This window comes from Vidua chalybeata, chromosome 1 (genome assembly GCF_026979565.1).
Source record: "Vidua chalybeata isolate OUT-0048 chromosome 1, bVidCha1 merged haplotype, whole genome shotgun sequence".
Classification (NCBI taxonomy): domain Eukaryota; kingdom Metazoa; phylum Chordata; class Aves; order Passeriformes; family Viduidae; genus Vidua; species Vidua chalybeata.
This window is the reverse complement of record NC_071530.1, coordinates 136,913,337-136,932,490: the sequence shown is the minus strand read 5'-3', so window position 1 is coordinate 136,932,490 and position 19,154 is coordinate 136,913,337. Positions and strand designations below refer to the sequence as shown.

At 33.3% G+C, this 19,154-nt stretch overlaps 1 protein-coding gene across 3 annotated transcripts in view; it reads left to right on the top strand.

Annotated features, from left to right (window-relative positions):
• CSMD3 (CUB and Sushi multiple domains 3) overlaps positions 1-19,154 on the top strand; it is a 587,056-nt gene that overhangs the window by 415,058 nt on the left and 152,844 nt on the right. For all 3 annotated transcript variants that reach the window (XM_053944919.1, XM_053944910.1, XM_053944900.1), the window contains 2 exons: positions 1,374-1,561; positions 9,935-10,129. In XM_053944919.1, the coding sequence (XP_053800894.1) occupies positions 1,374-1,561; positions 9,935-10,129 (383 nt within the window). The remainder of the gene's footprint in view (positions 1-1,373; positions 1,562-9,934; positions 10,130-19,154) is intronic.

Sequence of the window (19,154 nt, the reverse complement as noted above, 5' to 3'; positions counted from 1 at the left end):
TGACCAGTGATGACTTCTTTAGAGAGGTAGGTCATATAGTTGTCTGTTCCTGGTGCTCAGTAACTTAGTATGTGTTTTAGTGAATCCATCCTAAGGAAATTAATTACATAATTATATTTACATAATTAACAGTATAATTATTTTGTTGGTGATTTCAGAATGTTGTAAGTTGGTAAGGAAACTATTCTATACTAGTACTTCTTTTGTTGATTTGGCTTAATATCATGAGCTCAATATATTTAAGAATATTCTGCTTTTTATATTCTACATTTAGATATGAGATCCTCCATCATAGAATTAAAAAAAATATTTTGAAGTGGGACTCCATATACTGTGAACAGTTTATAGATCCCAAATACTGCCAAGTTTAAAAAAATCTCAAAATATGGTCTGTTGCTATGAATCTTTGATAGAAACTCAGAAGCTTAGTCCTGGTCAAAGTAGATTGCATCTTTACTGAGAATTGCCTCATTTATGACACACAGACTGATCTAGAGTGAGAAACACTGAATACTCCACTAAGTACTGTTAAATAGTCTTTTGAGTGGAACTTACTCCAGCTAATCCTTTTAAACTCAAGATGAACTATGGCACTTTAATAATCAAAGCTGTTGATATTTTACTTTTGCATTTCTTTTATACGGAAAAGCTTTTGAAATAATCCAAAAGTTAAAAGGGGAGCTCTATCAGGTCTTCAATGCCTACGTTTATTTCAGTGAGGGGCTACTGTCACGTAGACACATAATAGTATGGATTTTCATTCTCTTACTAACTACCTTTCTAGAAAACTCTTTCTGTATGGGGACAATCTTACAAGTGAAATTGGTTAAATGTCTGCCCTTAACTTAAATTAAGTTTGAATTTAACTAAGTTACTTAACAAACTATAATGTAGTTCAGAAGAAAATGGGAGGTTTCAATACTTCATCTTTTTATTCAAACTGATCAGAGACAAAATGCTTCTTGGTCTAAGAGATATAGGAACATCATGCTCTGGCTATCTGAAAGAGTTTAGTCTTGTTGGAAGCTGAATGAATTATATCACGAAGCATTTCTGCCAAGGGTTCCAATAGATCTAGGCTGTTTATTTTCCTAAATATTTAGAAATATGTTATTATTCTTTTCTCTATTTAAAAAGCCTTCCTTTTTTTTCTGGCTAGCAGGAATTTATTGTTTCTAAGGTGTGAAATAAAGGATATAGTATTTCTGTGTTTTCTAATAAAACACTTCTACAAATCATTTTTTTTCTGACAGTTGAGGGATTTTTTTTCCTTTTATTAAAACAGTGATAGTAAATTTCGAATTTAAGCTAAAAGGAGTGAAAATGTTAGACAAAGCGTATTCCATCTAACATTTCTCTTTTTTGTTTTCTAGCTTCAGTATAGAACCAAATTATGATTTTCTTTATATCTATGATGGGCCAGACAGTAATAGCCCACTGATTGGGAGCTTTCAAGACAGCAAACTGCCAGAGAGGATAGAGAGCAGTTCAAATACCATGCATCTGGCTTTTCGGAGTGATGGATCTGTTAGTTTTACTGGATTCCACCTGGAATACAAAGGTAAATAAAATTATTTTTCTCTATATTTACAAAGATCAATGTATGAGTACAAATTCTGGCTTAATTTCTCATAATTTTCTGCCTGGTAATGTTTTTGTTTTGCCTGAGAATATGATAATGGGAATTCTCTATTCATGCAAGTAAAATGTTATAAGATTGCTAACCTAAAATAAAGTTTCTAGTATGACTTCATTTACCTTTTATGTTGAATGTACGATTCCTTTCAGTGTTTGAAGCAGGTTTACAAGAAGGCTGGGCAGGCATTTTTCATGAGGGCGTGTAGTGATAGGACAAGGGGGAATGGCCTTAAGCTGAAGGAGGGCAGATTTAGATAAGATATGAAGAAGAAATTCTTAATATTGTGGGGGTTGTGAGGCACTGGAACAAGATGCCCAGAGAGACTGTGGACTCTCCATCCCTGGAAGTTTTAAAAACCAGGATGGGTGCAGCTCTGAGCAACTTGGTCTATTGGAAGCTCTGAGCAACCTGGTCTCTCTTGCTCATGGCAGGAGCATTTGGAGGTAGATGATCTTTAATGACCCTTGCAACCTAAATAGTTCTATGAGTCTGTCATTCTATGAAAGAATAGGAGAAAGCAGTTTACAGGTTTCAAAAATAATGTTGCAGTGGCATGACTAAACAGCACACACAGACACACACACACACACATATATATGTGTATATATATATATATATATGTATATATATATATATATATGTTTTATCCAGAATTTTTTTTTTTTTTTTTTTTTTTTTTTATTTTACATAGAAGGCCATGTTGATTTAGGTGCATTTAGGGTCCTGTTAGATGAAATGACATGCTAGAATCTAGGAGTCTAATATTGAAAATAAAACACTATTTTGGCTAGACCTTTATACGATAGACCACAGTAGAGCTGTCAACCAGTCTCAGATCTGCCTGAGGTCATAGCACAGTAAACAAGAAAATGTAGACTTGCAAAATATATAATCAATACAAGTTTTCATTACTGCCTCTGCATAGCTTGAGAAACAGAAACATTTGCTATTAAATGAATATGAAAATATTCTGTAAAGACAATCAGAAAGAAAATAGGGGTGATATAGACCTCCTTGGTCTTATTTTCTTCTCTGTTTATTCTGAGAGCAGTTAGTAAGTGCAAAGATATAGAAGGGAAAGAATAATGTATTTATTGCTTCGTAAAGCCCATGAGGCCTCCATATACTTTCCTACAGTCATCGTATCCTACAGATGTCAAGGAATTTGTCTCCATAGTATGAGCTAGTTTTTCAACTGAAAAGTTGAAAGTAGGTCTCAACCATGTTGATGGTAAGCCCAGATGTATGAAGTGTTTCAGTTCACTTACGTATATTTCTTCAACTAAATTGAAAAATAATAAATGCAGACAGAAGTGCTACAGGGAGTGATTCAATATCACAGAGCTTCTGAATAACAAGAAAATAAATTATTTTTAAAGAGGCCAGTCTTTTTATTCTGTGCTGTTTAATGAAGCCTTGTGTCACAGAATCAAAGTGTTTCTCCTTTCCACCAATCCAAGTGTGAAGGATATTTGTGGATGTGACAGCTTGGTCAGAGAGCAAGAAAACTAGATACGTTTTCCCAGAATTAGCTTGTGAGACTTTAGGGAGTTGAAGATAAACAATGATAGCTTGTTATTATAAACAACCTGTAAGTGTTGTTTTCCTACTCTGTTTTCCTGTTTTTCTCAAAGATTGTTTATAGGAAAGGTGTTTTGTTAATTAGCCAATTCGGTGAAATGTATTAATTAATTGACCAATCTGGTCTGTCTGTATCAGAAAAGTGTATAAAAATTGGAATTTTGAAGTAAAGCGAGATGCTGTGCAAACCAGCCTTCTGGTGAGTCTGTGTCATTTCTTACTGAACAGCAACAGATATTTATTAGGGAGACAGTCTCTTCTCATGCTGCTTTGCTGGAAAGGAGACTGGGGAAGCAGAAGAAGCTGGGAGGGAGCACAGCCACAACAGCTGACCCCATATTTCCAACATTATATTCTGGCCTGGGGGAGCCTACTCAGGTGCTGGCTGGGCATCAGTCATGAGGAATTATTTTTCATTTACATAACTTATTTTCCTGGGGTCTTATGTCCATCTCTTTGTTTAAATTTTCCTTCCATTACAATTTATTATTGTTTCTATTATTGTTATTATTATTATTATATTTTATTGAAGCTGTTAAACCATTCTTATTTCAATCTACAAATTATCTCAATTTAACCTTTCCAGTTCTCTCCCCATACTACTGTGGATCCCACTGAATGAGCAGTTGCTTGGCCCTTAGTTGCTGACTAGGGCTAAAACTCAACAGTCCTTTTTAACAAGTTGACTGCAGGTCTGACCAGAGTGTGTTTAAGCAAATTTGTTTTAATCATCCATTATGTTAATTCAATAATCACTGGTCACAATGTTGATTTATTTGGAGTCAGAGTTGTTGTGCTTGTTCTGAGACCTGCGTTATGTAATAACTTAATTTCTCTGTATGTTGTTTTGTTACCTCTGGGGACTGGATTAAGGATATAATTTTGATAGACTGTGTAACTGGCTCAAGATATGATAAAATAATTCCTGTTTGTGAGACTAATATTGTATTTTTACTCAGTATGGCTGTTATATATGTACTTTTAGGGAACCACCTCTTGATAAATATTAACAATCACAGCATTTATCTCTTCTCATCAGAGACCCAATCTATGGGGAAGATGAGGAGGAACACTTGCCCCACTCCTTCATTTTTTTCTTTTGCTTTCACCTTTTCATTCTCCTCCAGGCTAATTTCAATAGCTCTTGAGAATTTTGAATATCCTTGAGATGTTCAAAGCAGCATATTCATATTGTTATGTCTCCTGCATGTGTTTCAGGTTTTGCTTGAGGTTAAACAATTATTTAGGAATACTGCCTAGAGATCTGCCCTGAATCTGGTTCGTTACAAGTTACAGAGTGCATGGGAATGTGTGGGCAAGTACCAAGGACAGTGGGTGCCTCCAATGTTTTGGTAGTTCAGCCCTGAATAAGTGTAGAATGCTGAAAAACTACTAAAATATTTGAGGAAAGTTGTGGATGTGACAGTCTGGTCAGAGAGAGAAAGCCAGATAAACTTTCCCAGGAATTGTTCTGGGGAGTTTTGAGAAGGCTGAGAGAAAGAATTAAAACAATCTTGCAGCTGATGTTTTGAACAGTTGTTTTCTCATAAGATATTTACCAGAGGGTGTCTTCTTAATTAGCCAGTGGTATAATGGTGTGTTGATTAAATGACCAATCAGGTCCACCTGTATTGGAACGATGTATAAAAAAATGTACTTCTAATAAACTCAGATTAGCCTTCTGAGACGTAGAGTCTATGTCTCCTCATTCCCATTCCTGACTCAATGGTGACAGAAAGTATCTTGTCACACTAGCAATTCCAGAGAGACACAAATCATTGCAATATGCTGAGACCTGGCCGAGGCCTACCAAGCTCCATTCAGCATAATTCACTGTCCTCAAGTGGGAGAGGTCTCTGGACCTGACAACAAAACAATAGGAGCTCTGGCTGCTCCAGCTGCCATGATAGGCCTTGCAACTGAACCAGAGGAGCAACCCATGCTGGTATCAGTCACCCCTACACACAAACAGAAATATTGGATGCAAACATCAACTTGTTTGGTAAAGAAAGAAACTCCTACTAAGAAGGAAAAGGAGGAGGAAGAGGGCTACTCTGAAGGGCCATTACAAAAGGAGGAGAAAGAGGAAGAACTCATAAAAATCAGTGACCATACAATCAGCTTGGCTGCACCAATACAATACCATACAATTGGCTGCACCAATGCTGGGTTAACAGGGTCAGTAATCTGGAATTAGAGGGAAAAGCCCAGCACCTTTCTAGAATCCCTTTTCTAGGGAAGGGAGCATTGACAAACTGATTGAAAATGGGGCACAAGCCCTCAGCATCTGAAGGTGATGTCTTCCAGGCATGAGGAAAAGGTATCCCTTCTAAGATGTTATAATCCATTGAGACAAATGGACCCCTATGAGGAGAGATATCCAGTACCTGAAGGAATTACCTATACTGCAGGTGATTTATGATGACCTTGATACTGAGCAGTATCAAAGATCCAGAAGTCCAGTGCAAATGATCCACATGCTGTAAGTTTTTACAGAGCACATCAAATGTCACCTCATTGGCAGTAAAAACCTGGGAAGACAGGGAGGGACTATCAGTGGATAAACTGGACATGGAGAGAACATGAGAAAGTGAAAGAGAATATCAACATCAATCCTAGAGACATGGGAATGTAAGTTGCAAGGAAAAAATCACAAAAGTGAGTTTTTTCCAGTAAAATGGCCGCTCCAGTTTCCAGCAGGATGGGGAAAATAATAAAAAGAGTAAAAGCGAGAAAACTCATAGGTTGAGATAAAGGCAGTTTAATACAGAAAGCAAGAGCCATGCACACATGCAGAGCAAAATAAGGAATTCATTCCCATGGGCAGGCAGATGTTCAGCCATCTCCTCTAAAGCAGGGCTCCATCACATGTAATGATGACTAGGGAAGACAAATGCATAACTTCAAATGTCCCTCCCTTTCTTCTTCTTCCCCAAAATTTATATCCTGGGCATGGCATCATATGATATGGATGCCATACCATATGGTAGGATCCAGCTTTGGTCATTTGGCATCAGCTGTCTCAACTGGGTTTGTTCCAACTACCTAAGGAGGGAGAGTTCCAAGGGAATGTTGAAAAGCCCGAGCCAAAGTCTTATCAGGTGCTCATAGTGATAAGCTGAGAGCTAATGGACTGACAAATTGACATAACAGACATTTCAATTGCATAATATGAAAAAAATAATCACTCTGATAGTCAAACACTGGAACTGCTTGCTTTACGATGATAGCATCAGAATCCTTCAAAATCATAACTGGACTGTAGAAAGGCCTAAGTAACCTAATCAAATTGGTCCTGATTTGCTACATCTCTTTCAACCTAGATTTTTCTGATTTGATGAACATAAATTTTTCATACAAATTGTAACTGACGCAGTTGTGCCCTATATGTACACTAATCCTATTTTAAGTGACAGTGTACTCAAACTTCATTTGTGGACCCTGTTTTTCAGATCCAAATCTCAGACTGACCCATGTCCCAGTCTGATCTGTAACCACATGGTTGAGTTTTATTCCCATTCTCTCTCTCTCATTTCTATGTTATAATGGAGGAAAAGATTATTAGGTCTATTAAGTATTCTGGAGAATAATTATTGAATGCTTGCTATAGTTTGGTATGTGTGTAATATTATCTTTGAGAAGTTTATTATGCCTTTATTATCTTTGAAACTTAGGGATGGAGTGGTAAGTCATCACGTCCTGGACAAAGCACTTGCTTCTCTTGTGTTTCGATACCATTTTCCATGCACTGAGATACTAGTTTTCAGGAGGATTTTGGCATCATTACACTATGTCATTCAACAGAGAATTCCTTGTTGCATTTCAGATTGAAACAGCATATGTCACTGTTTTCAGCCTGTATTTCAGAACCTTACTTGATCCAGTGGTGTGCCAGTGTTATCAGAGAAGTAAATGCTGGTTTCTTTAAAGCTTGCTGCAAAATTTTATTATGCACAGAAGGAACTGGCACCTGGTATGAACAGCCAAGAGTATAATGTTACTGTAACCCAAATCTGAATTGCCTAATGAAAAAATTTATTTCCTGCCTATTTATTACAGAAAATAATTTTTAAAATGCTCTGACTGAAAAAAAATCTTTGTAATAATACAGCATTTTATCCAACGTTCTGTGAAATCTGTCACTGTCCTTATGTGTTTTTAACTTAATGATACTAATATCCTTAGGAAAAAAAGGCAAAGGGCTTCAGGGGTAATCAATGTCTTGTGTTCCTCAGCTGGAGCAACATGACATCAGTGGTGAAGAACTTTCCCTTCTGCCCCCTGGGAGCACTTAAAATTTTGCTGAAACAGTTTTCTTACTTGGTCTTTTTTTCGCTGGTTCTCAGCTCAATCTGAAGAATTCTTTTGCCTCATTTGATTTGTTCTTTATACATTGTAGCATATTCTACTAACTTTTTCTAGAAGTTCACTTAGCAGCTTCTTCAGATTTACAAATGTAGTTTTAAGGTACTTAGTATTTCAGGCTTTATTTTTCAGAACTGCTATTAAGAAACTATTTCTATAGTGACATTGTTACTGTTTAGTCAGCAATTTCAGGAGACTGTCACAACTATAATTTTGGGGAAAAGAAAATTACAGGGCTGTATTTTTTCCCTAGAGGTAATTTGTGCTGTGACAGATCATTCTTTTCTCAATTTTTGATTTATGCGCCAGACATAATAGATTACTTTATTTTTTCTCTCTTTATTTTTTTCATCTAGTACTAATATCTGCTTTATCTGTGTACCTTCTAGAGTACCTTTGAAATATTTTGAATTATTTTTGTAATGAACTCAAGAATGATGATCTCACAATAGCAATTATGAATCAATACAGTTATATCAATATTGGTTCAATAACAGGAAAAATATTATTGTATTGATTTTCTAAAATATTAGTTATAATCCTAAATGAATTTATCCTTTTTCCCCCAAAGTTTCATAATTTAGAGTTGAAAGAGTTTGAAATTTGCTCTAAGACCTGCCAGACTTCTCAAATGAATGTGTGGATGGCTTACTCAATAATTATTAATATCTATGTGATATCTTATAGACTTTCTAGTAAATTGCATTTTTTGACTTTTCATTGTCCATCCAAATTTTTGAATGAGAGTTAAGTTTTAGACTACTCAGTACTACTACCTATATGAATCAATGTGAATACCTGATAGCTGTTCTTAATGATTAAAATGTATTGTAATTGCTATTTGTTACTGTGTTGTTTTTCATATCAGAACCATGTTCTGTAGATTATATATGCAAATCATAATAAATTTTTAAACACATTAGGAGATCTTGACGTTCCTTTGAAAGATGTGAAATTGAAAATTCAAAAGAATTATTCTGTGTTTCCTTCTTCAAGTGTAACCACAATGTAACTATTTATCTCCTCTCAGAAATACTACAACATAAAAGTGGCCTTAAGGGATGTACTTCGTTCATTAGCTTGGCTCAAGTAGTGACCAATAGTTTACATGTGGCCAAACTATATAAAAGTCAAATCAATAATAATTGTTTCTGCTTATCTATAATTTTTCAGAAATTTCAGTTTAGGTACTGACAGGATCAGATAAAACATCTTTTTATATAAAACTCTTAAAAAGCCTTCCAGGAAGTTCAAAGCTCATATAGTCTTTTGGCAACCATACCTACTTGTAGCAGAAAGTTCCACAGTGCAAATATGCCTGGTAAATAAACATGTTTTTGATGTATCTGAAAGCTGGTGCTGGTCTTGTAGAAAATGAAGAAGTATTCCCTCTTGATTTTCTCCACAGCACCCTTAAATGTTAACGAAAGTCTGAAATTTCCATCTTCTGCTTGATGAAATATATTACTGCAGACTCCATCCTGCACAGCATAAAATAATCTGCTTTACTCCAGCTTCTACATAATATATTTATTATTTTTTCCTTAAAGGAAATTACATTTTTTCATAAATGTTTTACTTTTCTCACCTTCTGCATAATAATGCTGTTAATTAGAAGTGTTGAGTATTTATTTTTGTTCAATGTGTTACTGGACATTGGTATTCACATTACAGAAGTAAAAGGGAAGCAAATATAAAAGTGTATGTATATATTTGAATTTATTTCAATAATTTGAAACAAATAGCTATAAATGATAAAAGGTGAGATACATTTAGGGTATATTTTTATATTTTTTAGTCCACTGAGGACTAAATATGTATATGAAAATATATACCATCATATCATACGTATATATATATAAACTCATCTGAAGTTTATTCATTTTGAAGACAGTCTGGTTTGCATATTTCTTATTTTGCAACCGTTCATGTTGGTTTCCTCTATTTACCAGTTTTCACATCACAAATTTTAAAACTAGGATATGCCTTATCTACTGGAAAGATGTCTGTATATCTAACTTAATCTAACTGTATAATTTTATCATTGATCAGAATGAATTCTGAAAAAAAAAATGGAGCACTATAGGAATTATCTTAAAAAAAGGACAGAAGACATAGTTTCTGTTGTTATATAGTAATTTGTACAGTTGTTAAAATGAAGTAGAGAAGACTTTTGATGGAAAGTCTTCTTAAAAAAAACCCAGGTTCTAGCGGGTACTCAAAGAAGGCCTCAAAAGAACTCCAGGAAATATTCAGATTATGTTTGGTTTTATTTATTTTTATTTATAGTTATTATTTCTTCATTTTGGATTATATTTAGAATTATATTCACATTTGTTTCCTCTACAGCAAAACTTCGTGAGTCTTGTTTTGATCCTGGAAATATAATGAATGGAACCAGACTTGGAATGGATTATAAACTGGGTTCCACTGTTACATATTACTGTGATGCAGGATATGTTCTTCAGGGATACTCTACACTAACATGTATCATGGGAGATGATGGAAGACCTGGATGGAACAGAGCCCTGCCCAGCTGCCATGGTAAGATCAGTTTTTAATTTATTTTAGCTGCCATTGTCATTACTCTTGCTTTGTAATAGGGAAGAAACACATGAAAATTTTGAGGTATTTAAATAATATTCTCTTTCAGAAAAAAACCCCTTTCCAATGATATATGTAATAAAATACATGTGACAACTCAGGAAACTATTGATTCTAGTTTTTATTAACATTGGATAAATAGTGTTATTCTTTTGAATAGAGCTTAGTAGCATTGTCATTCTCCATGTCAACATGTGTTCTTGAATTAACTTACAGCAGAGTATAGAGATGTATACTATATATATGTATTTAAATACAACAGTAAGTATACTTTGGAAGTCATAATACATGTTTGTTTCTTTTGGTTATTACTGGCTTTGAAAGCATGCATATGAAATACTTTGTATATACCACATTACAAGATTTAAATTCTTGGGTGTGTGGAAAAGTTAAGCCTTGAAATGCAGGAAATATCCAATTATTCAAACTTTTACAGATATGAAATCTGCTTATTTCAAGATTCGTCTGATTTTAGTTGTATGACCATTGACAATCTCAAGCATCAGCGTTTTCAGATTTAAACTCTAAGAAAAGATTCAAGTTTTATTTTACTGATTTCTTAACAGAAAATGATAGCCACTTCCAATTTTAATTTTGTGAAAAATCACATATTCTGTAAGACTAAGCACAAAACCTCTCCCATGTATGCAGATATTAATATGAGAAAACTAGCATTTGCTTCTTAAGTTAAAATAAAATCCAATTATTATGTTACTTTCCATTCCTTTTCACATTTTGAAGACAAAATAACTGTTAAATCCATTTCCAATTTGAACAAACATAGATTTGAAAAAGAATATGGATTTTCTTTGTTGTGTACTTAAATTTCTGTTGCAAAGTGGATGGTAGAGTACCAGCAAAACCAACAAAAAAAATTCAAATCTCAAGTATATCCAATATTATAATCATTTGACGAAGTTCAGTATTTTCATTATTTACCAAAACCATCATAGCACTGCATTCAAAAACTCAGTGGCTTAAAACAGGTACACTGGCCCTTGCAAATGTTTGGAAGTGTGTTCAAACTTCTAAAATCTCTGCATTAGAAGTCAAATATTTTTCCTCACTTTAAAATGAGTGATGAATGTTGTTTTTTAGAGAGGAGATGCTGAGGAAGGTTGTTGTGTACAATAGGGGAAATATTCCCTTGTTTTGGAAGAACTTTTTGATAGGTAATGAAAATTAAAAAATACTTTATTGATGTAATAATTGTGTCTATTAGTGTCACTTATAATCAACTTAGCAATCTTCCAGTGCTGTTTGTTGTGACTTTCAGCGAAGGGAGTGTATTTTGCTTGGAAGTACTGCCATTGTAATAAATGGAGAAAAATAAATTTTATGGTAAAAGAAGTAGTGGATGCCTTTCACTGATTCCAACTGGACCATCCTCTTTCCTGGATGAGCAAGGCCTTATTTCAAACATGAAAAACCCCATACTTTAGGATATGATGACACAGAATAGATGTTTTAACTTGTTTTTCTTTTATTGCTTTTTCCTCCAGAGTAAATGGAGTTTTGTAGTTATATTGCTGTGATATATTATGTTATATTTTGACCACATTATCAACGTTTTCCACTTTTGTATGATTTATCTTAAGAAAAACAGAACTTTTATATAGATATAAGAAAGATCATATCAGTTAATTAGCTTTCAGTTACAGAGCTGGCAGAAACAATTTGAGAGCTGAATTTAGCTCCTGAAAACTAGTCTCACCTACACAATAAAATTTGCATAGTAGAAATCACATTCCTCCATTCTGCAGTTTGTATTTTTGCAGGTGTTTTGAAACTGATAGAGTTACAATGAAACATGGTATAAAATATGACCTCAGTGTATATGGGGGGTTTATTTAGTTTGTTAATTAGTTACAAGAAAAAAATTGAAGATGCTAGGATTATCTAGGCTTATGTGCTAAGGTATTTGGTATTTCACTATGGATGTTAAGAACAGGATGTAATGAACATATGAGGATGTTCATTATTAGTATGACAGAGACAATGATGAAAGTTTTTTTTTTCAGCTTCAGCAACTATAGGTAATTTTAAATTTTTCGTGGCAAACAACAATTGTTTACAGAATAGTAAAAAGACCAGTAATGGGAAATCATATTCATAACTGAATGTGAAAACCTTGTTCCTACCAGAAGAAATAATTTATTGATCGCTAAAACATTTTACTACATTTCATTTCAGTTGAATCCTTGGAAATATTTGAATCCAGGCTTCAAAATAATTCCATCTGTAAGATATGTCTAACAATATCCAATATTTTCTTAACTGCCTATAAGAATATGCCTATGCTTATGATTTATTCACTTTTTTATTTGGTAGCAAAACCAACTTAGCATATAATTTCAGTTTCTTTTGATCTGATGGCAATTTGAGGCAGCTCAGATCACGTTTATATCTGAAAACTTTTAGGATAGAAAACAGATATGCACAGAATAGCATAATCTTACTGCTTATTGTTTTGTAATATAGGAAATGCTGACAACTTTTTCATAAATAATTCAACGTTGTTTACTTAATCAGAGGCTTTATAGCTCATATTTTTATGCACTTTTTACATACTGACCATACAAAGAGCTGTTATTTAAATCTATTTCAAAATTTGAATGAGGAATGAGTTGGGCAACTGCACAAGCCAGACTATTCCTGTTAATGAAGGAATATTCGGCAGTTAATGAAGCTGAATGTTACTGTTAATGAGATGCTCTGTGACTCTGTGTTTTATACTTCCAAAGTAATGGTTGGTTTAACCAATTAAGTAGCATGCTTTACTTAAAATTGTCATATGTTGACTATTTACAAAGTATTTCTCACTTTCTTTTTGTCCAGAACATCATGTTTATTTTGTAGAATCACATAAACAATGACCCAAGTACTTAGAAGTAGAATTGAAATCAGTTAGGATTTTGCTTTGAATCCAAAAATGCTATTTAAATTCTGAATACTCTGAAAGGTTAATTCTTAATAGCCAAACTTGAAAAAATGATTGAAAGTATTTTGAAAAAATAGGAAGGATTTTATTTTATTGTTATTGAACTATCTTCTGAATTTTTATTCCCAAGCTTCCACTTCCCATTTTTTACAAATTTATTTCCATTGCTTTACCATTCCAAGCTTTCCTTCCATATAGTCAGTAGAGAGAGACAGCCTTCTTAAAAGGTCATCAAGGGGGATTCAAAGAGATGGTTAAGAAGGTATATTTTTCCGTTTGCGTCTGGACTGCATTAACAGGATTTAATCTGCTTACATGCTCAGCAGACTATGATATAGAACAGCAGCACAGGAAATACTAGATCGAGTGAAATATCTGAATATGCTGTGTGGAAGCAGTACTGTTTGCACTAAAACCATACAACTCTATTTTGGAGGGATGTATGTGTTAAAATTTGACAGATTTCTGAGTAAGTAAAGTAGGCATCTGAATGTACCTTAACCTATAAACCTCACACTACAGACCCTTTTCTGTATGAGCACACTCATTATTCCTCATCCATGCAAAGGAGACCACTGTACACTAAGAACTATCAAGTCAAAAAGCCAAAATGAGAAAATCTAGCTTCCATATAGTGGAATTTGCAGTAACTGACTAGGGATTTAGTTATCAGTATATGCTTCTTGGAGACTGTGGTCTCATTTTTCTGAAGATGTGTGACTGATTCTTTACTGTAAAATACACAAATAGTTTTGTAAATAGGAAATGAAACTAATATCTTTCTTTATGGTGATTCAGACAGCTGGTATTTTGCTGAAAACCTCTTTTTTTTTTTTTAATATTATTGAGTTAAAAGCTCAGCTTTTCTTACAGATGTTCTTTTCATATCAGAACAAGTTTGAGAATTTTATTGGAATTAACTATAAGTATTAATTCTGGAAAGATAGGAAAGTAAAAATAAATACAGACACATGCTTATATTCAGAGCAAGAACTACTCTGTCTGACCTTTTGCATATACATTTGGAATTCATATTATGGTTTTACAAAGTCCATTGAATAATAAATGTTGTGTGTAATTATTCCAGGCTTTCATTTAAGAAGTAATAATATCATATAATGGTAAGTAAAGTATTAGAAATGAAGAAAGTTGTTAATTACAATGATCTTATTAAAATCAACTGCCAGAGAATCCTAATTCCCAATGAGTTTAAGGGATTAGTTAAGTGGAGTGCATCATAAAGCCAGACATTTCCTCTTCTGTTGAACTAAATCTGCAGCCAAATTTTGGGAACAGAGTTTAATGAAGGAAATGTTAAAAGAAGGAGAAATATTTTAACCTGTATAAAATTTGGGGTTTTTAAATTTTTTACTTTCTTTGCTATAAAATAAATTTTTTGAAATCAAGCATATCTATTCAAGACATAATTTTAAATATGTTTGCCTGTATGCAACTGTTAGTTTGAAACAACATCATGAATTAGCAGGGAAAATGTAACAGCAACTTTAATAGTTTTGAAAGTAATGTGTTAGTTATAAAATATGTAAATTAATTAGCAGAGTTTCTAATTTGTTTGGCAATAAAAGTATACAGAAAGTACCAATAAAAATGCAGAATAAATTATGTGATCTTTTTTTCTGCTTTAGAATATTAAAAACTGGCACTTGTTTGTGTGCTTTGAATATGTAAATTTTCTAGTAGAAGATTGAAAAAACATTACCTTAAAAAAAATCTTTAATCATATATTTTGAGGTGCAGAGAAAAATTTGTTTTAGCACTAGTTTACATAAATATATGCTTGTTCCTGTATTTAGTGTTAGAATCATAGGTGCATATTTTTCTTTGAAGACCTTTTCAAACAGACAAGGTGACTTCAGGGTATTCTGTTCTTAGAAGGAAAAAATATATCTCTACCATTTAGTCACACAGAGAAGCAAATATTTATTTTCCAAACTCTGCAAGACCCTGAATTAGGATAGGATTATGTTGTATCAGTTAATAATCATGTTAAATTAATTAATTAATAACTGGAATGAAATAAACTGATCCAGTCATCTGCACTGGCTATAGCTGGCAAACATGCATATTTCTAACTTAACCTCAGGCAGCAGTCAGAACGTCCTCACTCTTGTCTAATAAGACCTCAGTAATGAACTGGAAGAAGATTTATTATGTGGAATATGCTGGTGGTTACATCCATAAGACTCATATTTCATTGTTTGCACAAGTTTTGTCATCTTCACTTTGTCTGTCACAGTGGAGACTTGGGGGATGGATGGTTCTGGGCAGCAGAAGAAACCTGCAATTAAGAGACTGCATTTTTTTTTAATTGAATTTTATTTTGTTTTCCTTCTTGAGTGGGCTACATAAAGCATTTTGCCAACATACTCTAGGAATGTAGGCAAGGATATTGTCCAGGATAAAGAGGATAGCTCCCTCTTATAGAGCCCATATCTCTTGACATTTAACTCAGAAGCTGCTTGTGTAATAGCGTTTTTTCCTGATGTTACACTCTTATGAAGGAACAGTGTCTTCCACAACAAAACTTTACTCCTATTTTTGAGTTTTTTTCTGGAATCTTTTTGTGATATATTTCTCTTTTATATCACAAAGAGTAGTTGTGTTTTAAGAAGTAAATATAAAGCATCACAACACCATGCAATATTCAATTGTGTATTCCATCTATTGCAGAAATAGTTTTGTTGCTATAAATTTAAAAGGTTACAATTTCTTCCCTGTTGTACTGCATATTTTATATGTTTCTATTATTTTGTTAATCCGTTACTGACTTAGATGGTAGTTTAAACCTTTAGTTAGGTGACATGCTAGGAAATACACTGCTTTCATTTATGGCTGAATTTTTAGAAAACTGTATTTTTAGACATTAAGCTATATTTATATTTACAATTGAGAGCAAATATAAGTAAAGTGATATTTTAATTATTTTCTGTTCAAATGCTGGTGATTCAGTTAATATCTTCTATTTCAGTATAAGATAAAAGTATGGAATGAATAGAGAAACAGCTGGCCTAAAACAGAGCAGATTTTCTCAATGGGAGTAAATGTGACAATAATATGCTCAAAATGTATCTGAAGTGTCTATAATGAATTCAAATTGGACACCCTGGGAGGAAAGAAAGAGGAAAATTATTTTTTTACTTTGTATGGGGAATAATATCAAACTAGGGAAGGTCATTGAAATAGATTTGAAGACAACAGCAGAAAGATAAGTATTTACTGTTGACCTGAAATCATGCAAAAACACCATCTTAGAGTATTGCCAATCAGAATCAAAATTTAAATGGATCACTAAAAGAGGTGATGAAACAACACAGTTAAGGGATCTAATAGATATTAGGATATGTATTTCAGAAAAACGAAATCCTGTTTAAAAGAAGGTTGTAGAAAGTGTGGCCAATAGGGTTTTGAGAAAAAAAAATTATAACCTAATTTAAGCATTAATACAGTTTTGCGTAGATTAAAGAAGTAGAAACTTACTAAACAGTCAACAATAGGTCAAGGCCAAAAATGTATTCAAAGAAAATGTTATTGAGAGGAAGGAAAAAAAATTAATTCCTTATATATTATGTTATATTTCTTCTTTTACCTTACTGAGGTAACAGGATAGGTAGTGCATTGGAACCATTCCTTTGTCTTGAAGCATAGCAAGTTGCTATGATAAGGCAGTCTTTTCTGTGTAATTCTGAAAGAGATAGATATGAAGCATTTGAAGTACAAATGTTGACCTTGAGGTTAAGTTAGCCTTTCTGTCGAAGCAGTAGGAGGTGATGAACCTGTCGGAAATCTTCCTTGATGAGCAGCTGGACAATTTTCACAGTTAGAAAATTGGTAGAGATTAGTTAAAAAAAAAAAAAAAAAAAAAAAAAAGTAGAATTAGGAGACACATTATTCAACAAGCTGAAGAAAAAACAATATAACTTTTGAAGAGGAATGTGGATCTTTCTGGGATGTCTTAGAGCTCAACAAGCAAATAGGTGAAATTAAAAATAGTTGATAATATAAAGTTGATTTATAAATATGTTTGGCAGTGTTTCATGAAAAAATATTATCTTTTAAGGGAAAGTAATAAATATTGGGATAATATTTGATTACAAGGTAAGAATTGAAAGTTGTTCATGTGATGTCCAGTTTTAAGTTATCTAGAAAAAATCAGTAAAGGAAGGCTACCACAAAGATCTCATACATATTTTTCCGATGAATTGTGCAATATTTGTATTGTTCCAATAAAAATTCACATAAAATTGAGATGACAAAGCTCACATTATCACAAAATCATATAGTATAATCATATCTAGCATCAAATGCACAGAGTAAAAGGTACAACAATTTCACTTCTGTTAAGTGCAGATAAAATGCTTATATAAGAAATAACCCTAAGTATAGGCATGCGATGATAATTAGATTTTGGTTGTGAAGTATCACAATATCACAGAATGAGTAAGGTTGGAGGTGATCACAGTGGGTCACCTTGTCCAGCCTCCCTGCTCAAGCAGGTTCATCTCAGAGCACATGGCACACTATTGTCTAGATGGTTCTTGAATATCTCCGATGAACAAGACTCTGCAAGCTCTCTGGGCAGTGACCTGAAAGTCAGAAGTTCTTCCTCATGTTCAGGTGGAGCTGCCAGTGCATCAGTTTCTGCCCATCGTCTCTTGTCTTATTCCTTGGCACCACCAATAAGAGCCTGAATCTATCCTCTGTCACACCCCCCCTTCAGGTACTGATAGAAATTGATGTGGTCCCCTCTCAGTCGTCTCTTCTCAAGGCTGAATAAGCCCAGTTCCCTCATCCTGTCCTTATAAGAGAGATGCTCCAGTCCAAGATAAATTACCTTGAAATCATTATTACTAGTCTTTTGCAACTTAGAAAAATTCTATCAGAATTATATTTAAGGATTATTTTTCCCTCACAGAGCATCCTAGCCCATAAGAAATACTCTGATGAGGCAGTGTTAACAAAAAAAAAAATAAATAAATATAACATGAAAGTCATATTTACTTCTTGTCTGCAGATATAGGAGAGTCTATTTCTCAGCACTTACAGTTCAAGGAAAAATAGAATTGGAGTTTTTATATATAGTCCTTATTACAACAAAATAAAAAAGTCTTATATTTTTGAGAAATGTAATTAAAAATCTTTCCAATACTGAGAAATAGATCTGTACATTATGTACTGTTCAACTTGGTGATTTGAAATGTAGTAAATAAGATTCTCTGAGTTGCTGTTCCCTAGAGATCCCAGCAACATGTGTGAAAGTTTCCCAGGGACAGAAGTTTCATGAGTATTTTTCTTTCTTTGTCTTCTGCATGTTTTAAATGCCAATTCTGTATTATTTAATTTTATATTTTCAATTGGTATTTGTGTTCATAGCTGTTAATTGACCAGTTATTTTGACTATTGTTCCATTTTATAATTCTTTCTGACCCTACCTTTCCTTCCTGTGTTTCAGGAGTCCCTGTTCCTAACTTTCTTGTTTAGTTTTATTGACTTCTAATTTGAATGTGTCTTTAATTATGGATAGTGTATTGTTTCAGTCTTTTTTTTCATTTATTGTTTCAGTATTTTTTTTTTATATCATTACCATCGTTTTCATTTTCTTTAGTTCATTCTGCTTTAGTGAGTTTGAAAAGTGGGAATTTCTGTCTTTTTAAAGTTAATTTAAAAGTCTGTGTGGCAAACCTAAAGAGCAGTGATGGGAAAGAAAGCTGAAATTGAGAGGATTACAATGACCTTAGTGAATTTATCATTAACTGTCAGATCTCAAATTTAAAATTGCAATCATTAACTGTTCCTGCAGTTTCCTTTTAAATTGCTGATGCACGCAAACCCAAAATATTTAAAATCATTTGGGAAAAAAAGCGATAATAATTTTTGAAACCTAAAGCATCATTCTAGTATTGTAATACTATTTGCAAATGATTCAAGAAAAAGCTGAATCTTTGTTCCACCTGTGATTCACTGCTAGTGCTTAAAAACTCATTTGAGTAAAAGAACATTCTAGAG